Source organism: Stylophora pistillata, chromosome 13, assembly GCF_964205215.1.
Source record: "Stylophora pistillata chromosome 13, jaStyPist1.2, whole genome shotgun sequence".
NCBI classification, from domain to species: Eukaryota; Metazoa; Cnidaria; class Anthozoa; order Scleractinia; family Pocilloporidae; genus Stylophora; species Stylophora pistillata.
In genome coordinates this window covers 17413803-17425701 of record NC_142531.1, presented here as the reverse complement: position 1 = coordinate 17425701, position 11899 = coordinate 17413803, and the positions used below count along the sequence as shown (strand labels likewise).

Here is an 11899-nt window from a genome sequence, read left to right as displayed (position 1 = left end):
TTGCTACTAAAATAGGATTGATAGTAAAGTCTTTTACTCTGGCGAGTAAGGCTTAAAATTGTTTTCCTGTACAGCTTGTATGTAGCCATGTCACCAGAGTAAAAGAGACCGTACTTTATTTTTATTGATGTACGTAAACCTCTAGTTATCCACGGTTTAGATAGTTGCTTGGCCTTGCGTTTTGATACAATTTTGAGAGGAGCATGTCTATTAACAAGAATATTGTCAATAAGTGTGGCAGAATTATTATGGACTCTTGTAGGCTTGTCGATTACTAGAAAAAAGGAGTAACTTTGCAGGGACAGCAGAAAGTTATGAGAAAAATCACAGGTTTCAGATTTGAGGAGATCTATGTTGAAGTCGCCCATGACATATATCGGTTTATTAGTGGAGCTTAGTCTTTCTATTGTCATATCGAAATACGTTTGAAATTGTTCAGGAGAAGTATGTTGCCGACAGATTACACCACATATAGCATTTTTACCTTTTAAAAATTCGAGTTCAATCCATAAGGACTGGAAAGCCTCGTTAGAGGTTTTTTCGATGACTGTGTAATTTAAACTGGCGTCAACATACATACCGACACCTCCACAAGAAAGAGGAGTTGGCACCTGTTCGAATTGGTAATTAGGTATATGTGGATTAAAGTCTATTCTGGCCGAATTCGTAATTTTAGTTTCGGTTATTCCGATTACGCTGAAGTGGTAGTCTAGTTCATCCAGTAAATGTACTTGCAGATTTTCAAGGTTACGGCGAAGGCTTCGTACATTATTGTGTAGAATTGAGAAAGATGTTTTGTTTTCATCTCGCATGAGATCGTTTTTAAACTTGCAAAAGCTATGTGGTGAGAAATATCGGCTTCGAATTTGTTGATTATTTAGGTTGCTATCAGGATTGACACTACTTTGAGTATTCAAACTAAAAATATCTAATTCATGGAGGCTACGGAGCTTATCTAAGTACTTTTTCGTTGGCAAGTTACTGTTCAGGCTATTATTGAACTGACCATGCGTTCGGATAATATGAACATTTGAGAACGGTAGGGTTTTTAATAAAGATTTGTCTGCTCGGCAAACATATCTGTCACTTAGGACTACCATTGAGAGTTGTTATTGCAAGATATATACTTAGCTTTGGTCTCCGTTTTCCAGGTTGAGCAAATCACCAATATTCTTGATCTTGATAGCTCGAGACGTAGCATCTTTCCGTAAATAAACAAAGGATCCCTTTGACCAACAGTACTGGTAATAATGCTGTTCTTTAAACTTCTTCGCCTCGAACAGGACTGTTTGCATTCGGGGTGACAAATGATCAAAAATTCTAACCGTGCTTAACGAGGCACCTCAAGGAGTCCAACGGAAGCCGGGTCCAATTTGCATGCATCTTTACGATGACTCATGACGCTTTCTTTGGCTAAACGCCTGACAAATCTACAAACTATCGGCTTTGGCTTGCCATTGTTATTCCTGCTGCGAACACGATGGGCGGTGTCAATGTCATACATCGATACATCAGCTCCCGTTTCTTTAAAAATGTTTAGGCAAAGCTTGCTTATCGCGGCTGCGGATTCATCTTGCAGCCTCTCAGGCACTCCCACAATTTTTACATACTGGAAACTATGTTCTTGAATTTCGTCAATAGCATTTCCAATAATATCTACCTTGGCTTTCAGCTCTTCGAGTTTGGCGCTTAGTCGCTGGAGTTCGTCTTTGGCCACGCCGCTAAAGAGATGGAAGTCGTCGTATTTCTTGCTCAAGAACTCTACACATTGGGCACCTTCTTCGCTGTATCGACTCCTTCAATCTAGCTACCTCGTCCGACATTGACGATAGTTGCGCTTTAAGTATGTTATTCTCCTTCTTCAAAGCCGCAACTGACCCAGGCATTCCACAAAGGTTATACGAAAGGACACACATTAAAAACAGAATACAAAAATGAGAAATAGCAAAGAATATAAAAAAACTTAGCGGAGCTCAAAACTCACAACCCTCTTGACCAACATCTGCTGGCTGAACGAACAGGGCAGCCAGAATATAATAGTACTACTAATGATGATGATCTTATCGCCTTGTTGATGTCCATAATGAGAACGTAACAAATGACTCATATACTCGGGGAAAGAAACGGAAATTTGCAAATTTGGGGGTTAGATGACTTTTCCTTGATGCCTAAATTTACCTTAATTTCATAGTCTGTCAGCATTTTTTTAGATGGGAGATTTTATTTTTCCCTCTATAGTAGGCTTATAGACTTTTGACGCCACGGGTGATTATTCAAAATACCACTCGACCTTAAGTAAAGTGTTTTTTTTTTTTTCGTAAAGATCGAGTTTCTGACCGAACGAACCAATGAACTAAAGAACTAAGGGTTTGTCATCTTAAGTGAAAACACAACACAAACAAGGAAGGTATGTAAATGTTGAAGAACTTAGTTGCTACCTAATCCACAGAAATTTTTAAGAATATAGAAATTACAGATCAAACTGAGAGGGGTAGACGTATGTTGTAAAATTTTTTGAACTACGAAAATCTCGAGATTTGTTTTAACCAGCGCATGAATTAAAACAAATGGACTGTAAACTATCAAGAAGGAAGAAACAGATTCGCTGACACTGCTGTGGTGTACAGCAAACGGCATAACTTTCATTTAAAAGCAAAGTTCAACTGTTAAATAAGCCTCTTTTCGCCAGTAAATGGAAGCGGCTCGCGAAAATACCTGCTTGCATTAAATGTATTTGTTATTCGTGACCTTTCCCAAGTTAAACAAAACTGAGATACAATGAATCAGTATATGAAGTTCATCTATTTTGCACTGCGGTATGATGCACGATCCTCGCAGTAGATAGCGCTATTTATGCAATAGCGAAAATCAGACCTGAAAAAAATCAGGCCTGTACGGGACTCGAACCACTGACCTCTGCGATACTAGTGCAGCGCTCTACCAATTGAGCTAACACTGGGAGCAGGCCGTTAAGTTGATTCGTAATAAACCCGTGAAAGTGATAAATGAGATACAATGAATATATGAAGTTCAAATATTTTGAACTGCGGTATTAGATACGTATGATGCACGATCCTCGCAGTAGATAGCGTTATTTATGCAATAGCGAAAATCAGACCTGAAAAAAAATCAGGCCTGTATCTATTAAACAAAACTGTTTTAACTGAAAATTGATTTTAGTGGTTCTGCTGACAAGGGAAGAGTCCTCATACAACTTTGAAAGGTTTTGCGTTCGGTTAGGTTCAATGTTTTTAGATTACGGTTTTTAAACAAGCTAATCTGTTTGCAAGCGGTCTAAAGAGGTGTGCCTAAACCCAATCGGTTTTTAAACAAGCTAATCTGTTTGCAAGCGGTGTAAAGAGGTGTGCCAAAACCCAACCAAACTCAGTTATTCCTTTAGCCGACACACGTTTAATCTCCAGCCTTTCCCCGCACTAAGATGGCTATCTTAAGATGAAGATGTTGTTTCTTTTGAAAAATACAGCTGATGTGATTTGACTCTCGCGAAAATACCTGCTTCAAACCTCTTCTACGCAGAGGTTTGTTTCGTATGATTAATGCGATTTAAGAGCTAAGAAATAGCCAGGTATGATAAGTGGGCCTAGTAAAGGTTCCCTATCCGCTCTTGATCCAGCTCAATGCCTTCAAAAAGCGACTTGAAGTTCCAGCTCCAAAGCCCTGCACAACAAGAAGAGAAGACAAGAATACAAAAATTCACTCTGTTACACATTCACATGAAAAATTGTCAATCTGATATACCAACAACAGTTTGCAACTTCAATATTGGCTACTTTCTGGCCATTCTATGATTGTAAGAAGGAAAGACGATTGAAGGCCAGAAGAGAGTTTTCCTACAACGAGGAGCTCTTCACAGAGCAATTTTCCATCGATAATCTAATGTGATCCTGGATTGCATTGCGTTTGCTATGCTTCGCTCTGTGATTGGTTTAGAAACCTCATGCCATCCTTTCAAACCAATCAGAAGCAACACAGACACCAATCACGACTTGGTCAGTCGCGTTTTCCCGCGCTTTCCTCGCGCCTCCGCTTTGAGAACTCACTGGCTTCTTAAGATATATTTTTTCGATCTTATTAATGGTTGGAATGTCCTTAGCTCAGAATTTACGGTATTCAGTCGAAGTCCCTTTAGTTTTAATTGCCAGAAGAGAAGATACATCGTTAACAATACAACACTCCTCATCAGGGACCCCACCACCCCACCCCTCCCCTCTCTCACCTGGTGATTGTGCCTCTGTACAACTTCTGAGAATAGTGTTGGTCTGTCCTGCATTGGTTTTGTGAAAATCTGCAGCAGGTAATCCTTGTCATCAAAATCGACCAAAATCTTCAGATCTTGAAGCTAGAACATATTTAAGCAGAGCTTACTAAAATTTGGGCCCCTGGCCCAGGAAGCCTGAAACTTGCACCAACCCCCCCACTCCACCAACAACCTTAGTTCGTTAACGACTAAAAGTCGATTAACAATCCAAAACAATCCAAAGTACTCATTACTAATTCTCATTTCTGTCTTTCATACAATTCTTATGATGTGTGTTTGGAGAATTTGATATTGGATCAACTAATAATCCCTTGGTTGATATCTTCACTGAAATTCCTCTCCACTGTTTCCATCCCTCCTCCTCCCTCTGGGTCAAAGTTAAAATATCTCACCACATTCAGTTCTTTCTCCACCTTGATGGGTACATATCCTTAAGCCATGCACGAAGACTTTTATGTGTCAGGAATAACGAGAAATTCCATGCCTCTTTCCTTTAAATTCCTTATCTGAGAAAAGTAACCTAACTGTAAGTTTATAACAATCTTTTTACGGAACACACCATTTAGTAAAGTTAATGATTCAGGTTGCAATTGTAATTTACAGCAGAGACGATGTCGGATGTATTGAGTGCAATATGCTGTACTCCTGCTGTTCAATAGTAGTCCAAAAATCCTTCAGTAAGATAAGTATTATAAAGACCAAATGACGACATGAATTTTGTGTGTTGAATTATGCAACAACAATGCAGCTTTATCAGAGCTACATGAGTATTCCTGGCACTGGTTGCATAAAAGGTTCAGATAAATACTGGGAAATTAACCCACTCCATACATAATCAGTTTTGCCAGCAGAGTGCAGAGAAGGGAAGGGCCCTCTGTCCCACCCATCCTCATTGTTTGAGCTGTACTGCTAGATTCATCCCCCAAGCCAAGCTATTCCAGCTTGGCTTAGTCAGCTGGTTAATTATACCAATGTCATATCTTAATTCAACTGAGTATGAATGGGAGTGTTGTGAATACCATTGATGTGGTTGGCATTGCTTGAATTTCCCCTGTAGAGGCTAATTCCTTTGGTGTAATCCTAACAGGTCATAAAATAATTCTTTAATGTATCCTGCTTGTGCTGTCAAAATGGCTTGATATTTCATGAGGTATTTACTAACCCTGACTTAAAGTCTCAGAGCATTAAACCCAAATTCAAAATAACAATAATAATAATAATAATAATAATAATAATTATTATTATTATTATTATAACTTTGCAAATATCCAGTTGTGAGAGAGATTTACCACCACATTTTTGTGAAACAGCAAATGTCGGCTTGCCCTTTCATGTTTCACATAAATAGCATGAACCTTTCTTCTTTAGCTTTGTGAGAGCTTACACCATGGTGGATTTGAGGGCACCCTTGTATAACTCACAAGGAATAGTTTTGGTGCCCTTTTTTCAGCAATTAACTACTCTGTCAGAGATAATAAAAAATTTTCTACATGACGAATGCGAAACAGGTAACTTTCTAATAGAAACGGCAAAGTGCAAACTGCAAACATGAAAAAAATGAAGGGAAAAACATCACATGGTCACTCTTGCTATTCCTGTTTCAGGTAAATGCGGTGCCAAATCTCTCTATTGTGACCCAATGTTTGGTCCATAACCATGCATGTACCTACTTGTATCTGGCTCTTCCTTTTTCCTGGGGCTGGTTCATTGAGTGGCATCTTAATTGTCTCTTCCCCGTTTGTGGCCACAATTGAATCGCAGTGCACTGTACTCTGTATGAATCTAAACAACAAAATATCATTGCAGAGTTTTCACAATGAAGCCAATACCCCATGCTCTGCCCACTCCCCCATGCTCTGCCCACTCCCCCATGCTCTGCTCACTCCCCCATGCTCTGCTCACTCCCCCATGCTCTGCCCACTCCCCCATGCTCTGCCCACTCCCCCATGCTCTGCCCACTCCCCCATGCTCTGCTCACTCCCCCATGCTCTGCCCACTCCCCCATGCTCTGCCCACTCCCCCATGCTCTGCCCACTCCCCCATGCTCTGCCCACTCCCCCATGCTCTGCCCACTCCCAAGATCTGAAAGCTGATTCTTCTTAATTGGATGACATACAAACCTTTCTTGCCTAAAAAATAGTAAAAGGAAAAGTAGGTAAGTTCCTAGAAAATTAAACAATAAAATAACTAAACAGGAAAATGTCTGTGATAGTGTTGTCTGATTGTCGGGATGAGAGCAGTCCTGAGAAGGTCTGTTGTTGATGGTAGTGGCTGATGTTTCCACAAACTGAATGGAAGTCGATCATCATCAGTCACTCTAACCAGTGCGACTCTCACCACCACTGTCAACAGTCCTTCTCTGGGCTACATCCACCTGGACCATTAGATGACAAACTCATAAATAGATTTAGCCAAGCCTAAAAGTGGAGCTCCCAAGTTCGTAAAATTAATGTTAACATAAAGATGTGCATTTGCCAAGACTCGCCTGAGACACCCCTCCCTTCGTTTTGATAGTCTCCCCTACCCTACCCATGCAATCTGAGGGCATGTACGCTCGGTCAGTCATGTGACAACCAAACGAAAAGAGGTTAACCATATTCCATGGGTATGGGGCTCTGCCTCACTTGCGCAAAACGCGCATGGGAGCCCCGCTATTACCCCAGGTTCAAAACATTTACTTGAATTATTAGGAAAATACATATCACACAGTCAAGTGTTTTCTTCATTTAACCTTCCTCTGCACTGTATAAAACAACAGATTCCATTTTCCTGTCAGTGTCTTTTTAGCTAAAAAATATCCAATGTAAGAACATCTGATACACTGTTTCCAGAAGTGATTAACATGTACCTTCTCCCTACGATACCCATACATTACCCAGCAAACAGGTTATGAGAATACTCAAACTTATCAGGCAGAAGTTGTCATCTTAATTTAACACCAAATTTGTGTAACTATAATTTACAAGGAAAAGTGTAAAAGCTAGAGGGGAGAATTAAAATTCAGATCATGGCAGTTAAAAGGGTGAAAAAAAAATCTGTGTTGTGAACTTACACAGACAGTCAGAAGGAAAAGTACATGGAGTCTGTTTCTTACATTAGTACCATACCTGTTTATCATCAACAGACCAAAACCTGTGAAACTATAAATTGCTTTGAATAACAGTGCTCATCATTGGTGAAGGATGAAAAAAACAAAACAATAGCACCAGTCATCTTAACTGCTAAATGATATTTTTTGATGTATTTAAGAGATCTTGTCTCATTGTTGTGAATTTGATGAACATATTAAAAATTAGGAAAACCCTTTTCTCTAAAATAATAAAGAATCAATCTCAAACTGATTTAAAAGAATGACATTCCACCAACTTCAGCTGAAAAGGAACACCTAGTGCAAGCGTTATGAAAACTGATAGTCATCTACACAATGCAAGTATTACAAACTTCAAGTAATCTGTGTAATGCATAATGCGAATAGCTTTGGTGCAGAACAGTTAAAGGATACTTACAGTTTGGGAAGAAGGCAGTCTTTGGCTATTAGAGACTTGTAGCCAGGTAGAAAGAGACCACTGAATTCCTTTCTTTCAACAAACGTGTGTGTTGTGTCTCCATACTACAATCAAACAGGTATCACACAGATCAAATTTAAAGAAGTAACTTTCTTCCTGACATTACAAAATTTCCTTCAGGGCATATTCTCTCCTACCCCAACCCTATGCAAAGGAGACAGAGCAATGTTAGTGTGACATGGACTTGGCCAAGACCCTAAACTCTTGCATTGCCTCACTCCAGTCAAGGGAATAAATATGTACCAGCAAACTGTCAGGTAATCCTCAGGAAATGCAGTGGGGACCCTGTGATGGACAGGCATTCTTTACAGGAGAGGGGAAAATGCAGGTACTACTATTCACCTTATACTATTAAAAGGCACGATAAACTGTTATCAGATTGCCTCATCTGGCTGAATTTACCCTGAATCTTACCAATCCTATGTATTATTCCCTAACTCTATTTACTAACTTTTTCTCTGTTCCTAATATTACTACACTGATGCATTGAATTAAGTCAGAGATCATATTAGCTTTTGGTAAGGTAAAAAATCTGATCCTGGGCCTACTAAAGCATAGACCAATGTGTTGACTGACATATTGGCTGACACACCACTGACACATTAGCTACCAATACTGAGCGGGAAGGAATAAAATACAGTAAACACCAGCATATCATGGAGTTTAACACTCAAATTTTGGAAAAAATAAGATTACTTTTGGGAATGACCAATGCATGGACCAACATTGTTTGGATCAAATTTATTACCCTAATCCTAAAGGCAGATTCATGCTGACGTCATTGTTTACATTTTTGCTCATTTGCATACGGCTTTGCGTAAAGAAGGAAGCATGTTAGATAAAAATTGACTTCAGGCAGCTAAAGAGCTAGAAAACCTTAGTACATGGTGAAATGTTTAGCTCTTTGGGTGTAATATTCAAGGAGAAATAGTCCATCAAAAACTGCAAAATTTCTGGGTGGCAAAAGCACTAATGAGCTCATACATTGTGTAAAATTTTGAGTTTTAAACCCATGTTGCACAAAAAGTATTCAATGCAACAGGCTCGTATTCATTGGCAGAGTTAATTGTACTTTGACCTTTCGATATTCAGAACTGATTTTATTTTTAGCTCCATCAGAAAATGAATTGCTTATGCTAATGAGGCAAATATTGTAAACAAGAATTCCCCCATTTGTCAAAGTCAAATGTACAGTAAAGCTGTGACTGATGTTTCTCTAACTAAAAGTTCGCAACTGCCTCATACGTACTAACTACTTGTGTCACGAGGCAGCATGCAGTACATGGGAGCTTGTAGACAGACAATGAGATGGAAGGAATTGAGTTAACTTGAACTATCTCATGGCCAACAAGTATGAGTGAAATTATCGCCACTCATTCTTAAATAACATGTCAAGAAATATCTCAAGATATAGAATAAAAAAAAACAGCTATCTCCATTGTTTCTGACCATACTTTTGGTCCATGGTATAAGAGCTCTGATGCATGTCCTGTAAACCAGTTAAAACTCTAGAAAAGGAAAATACGGCCATGGCTATTTTTAATAGTAATAGATATACTCACTGTCTGAACAGTGGCAAAAGTCATTGTACCATCTTCATCTGTTTCATCCCATGGCTCGTGAATAGATACTGCACCACGCTTAATGGCTACCTGTATAAACCAAACCGGGGGAAGCGCACGAACAACGTAAGGGGGAAGACAACTGTCAGCCGGGAAATGGGCCGCTTTAACTGACTCCCGCCTTTGATCACTCAGCCGCTCACTGTTCTCCCTCGGTTTACTGATCAAGGCCTGGCACTGGCTGTTTAAGCGAGTAACGAGTAACACTTGAGCGATGGAGCGAAGATTGGGAACCAATCTCCAAGTATCATCTCGGAAGTGAAAAAAATAAAGTAACCCTTAATGGAGGTGGAGATACCAGCCGAAGAAAAGGCACCCTTGCTGGGACGAGAGACCATTTATTCAAGATTGGGAACGGACGAAATGCCTGCTTCCTCTAAATGGCCCGAAGATACTTACGATATCTCAGTGAAAACCACTGCTTTTGGTGTAAAAGGAGACGCCATTGGCAAACGATCGAGGAGTCAGCGTTGCAGGATCTTCAAACAACTCAAGTTCGCTCTCTTTGACTCCCACTGGCCCTTGTCTTGTTTCCTTGCGGTTGCTTTTCTTGGTGTTTGGTTGCCTAAGAAGAGCAAATCTCTTTGGCTGCTCACTTTAATACCAGTATTTCACATGCTCTTCGGCTTGGGGGCACATATGTATTTCATTCTCTTGGCGAGAGACCAAAATACTCTGAAAGTTCATATTGGGTCCAAAATACTACTCACATCGTTATGGATAAGCGGCTTTTCATCGTACATCCTAGCCTTGTATTACTTCAGATATCAGTCACAGGAATGGAGGAGAGGTCTGAGCAAAATTCAACGCCGAGCCGTCAACGTGGGTCTCTTCACTGGTTTGCTACTTGTGTCATGGGTCCTGTTTTTAGACGCCCATTATCAAGTTATGTTTGACTTAGAACACATTAAAAAAGCCCTTACTCATAAGTGTCCCAATTTGAAAGCTTGCAATGGTGTTTGGTACCCCCTTGTCACTTCCATATACTGGGGAATGTATTCGTCCATCGCTGTTTGCTGCGTGTTTTTCTCTCTGTGCCTCGCGATGACGAACGATCTCACGAGAGGATACCATCGCCTGACTAAATGCAATGGGAATGTTCGAAATGCTGTAATAATGCACAAGCAAGTGCATGAACAAATTGGAGAAAAGATCATCTGCATACGGGTTTGGTTTTTAGTTCACACTTTTTTTTACCTGGTGGTGTTTTTAGCCAGCGTTTTCGACTGGTGGGAAGCTGCAAGCGACTCGTTACACTCTGTTGCCCAGTATATGGCTCAAATCTCTGGAACGCTGGTCGTAGTGTACAAATTTTTCTTCCCCTTTTTGTCAGCCAGTTACGTCACTTGGCACGAATCAACACTCGTACAAGACATGAACGACAAGACAGATTACCTGCCAGGAGAAACCTTCCACTCGAGGCAAGACTTAGAAGTGTTCTTTGCACAGAGCAAGAGACGTGGTTATGGATTTCGCCTGTTTAAGATACAAATAACCATAACGATCGCAATATTTTCTTTGCTTGGATCTGGCTTTGGACTCCTACACGCCTTGTTTTTTAATAGTAGATGAATTTGTTCGGAACATGATAGAACAATACCTTTTTTTTTAGTGGTCATGCAGATAGAAGACAAATCAGGCGGGGAAAAATGGTCAACTTTTTTCCTCGGTTATGGGACTGATAAGGAGTTGTAGCTTAGGTGTTTTTTTGGTGATTTCGTTTTCAAAATAATAAGTTACTGAATAAGACTTAGTACAACAGAATCAGAAGAACATAGATTTAGCTGTGAGGAAAAACCCCAGTCAATTCTCTTTACATTACTCAACCTCGTTCCCAGGGTCTCTCATCTTCCCGCCCCCTCTCTCCTCGCTCGCTCCAGGGGGCGGGAAGTTGAGAGACCCTGGGAACGAGGTTGTACATTACTCTGATTTGTTCATTTACTTATTTCCTAGAATCCGTAAAAATCCGTCTTTTAACTCTTAGACCGATCGATGGTAGCTAGACAGACAAGTAGCTGTCACTAATTTGTTTTTGAATATTTCCTTCCCAAGGAAGTGCACTTTTAAGTTTTATCTTCTTTACTATTCTGTATCAAACGTTGGATAATCAAAAAGCAATAAAGAATATGATTTTCTAATTATGTGCATGGAATCAGAGTAAGTAGCTTCTCCTCTACAGAATTGGATGGAATATATTAATTGATTGATTTTTTTTTTGTCCAAGAAGATTGCCATTTAAATTAGAGTTCTCCTATATCTGAGGTTTCCGTTTCCTCAGTGTAAATGGGCTTCTGGCCGAAAGAAACGGTGGGCCTGGGGGCGAGAGCGACTACAAAAGTGTCAAAAAGCAGAACATCATAACCTATTGGATGTTTGATGCGATGGTAGGTGACGTATGTTAGAAAAACCAAACAGACTAGCAGAGATGGCTT

At 40.0% G+C, this 11899-nt stretch overlaps 2 protein-coding genes and 1 pseudogene across 2 annotated transcripts in view; 1 reads left to right on the top strand and 2 right to left on the bottom strand.

Moving 5' to 3' along the window:
* Positions 1-693: 693 nt before the first annotated feature.
* Positions 694-2201, bottom strand: LOC111345012 (uncharacterized; annotated as a pseudogene).
* A 196-nt stretch (positions 2202-2397) lies between these two features.
* LOC111345688 (4-hydroxyphenylpyruvate dioxygenase a) overlaps positions 2398-11899 on the bottom strand; it is a 192804-nt gene continuing 183302 nt past the window's right edge. Inside the window, 4 exon segments of the mRNA XM_088742179.1 lie at positions 2398-3678; positions 4238-4360; positions 4672-4785; positions 5950-6061. Coding sequence (XP_088598305.1) covers position 6061 — 1 coding nt within the window. The 3' untranslated portion in view covers positions 2398-3678; positions 4238-4360; positions 4672-4785; positions 5950-6060.
* Positions 7781-11605, top strand: LOC111345011 (uncharacterized). Its single transcript, XM_088742167.1, has one exon. The coding sequence runs from the start codon at positions 9750-9752 to the stop codon at positions 11037-11039; it is 1290 nt and encodes a 429-aa protein (XP_088598293.1). The 5' UTR covers positions 7781-9749; the 3' UTR covers positions 11040-11605.

Coding starts and splice junctions, on each gene's coding strand:
- LOC111345011 (XM_088742167.1), top strand. CDS start 9,750: ATGGAGGTGGAGATACCAGCCGAAGAAAAGGCACCCTTGCTGGGACGA.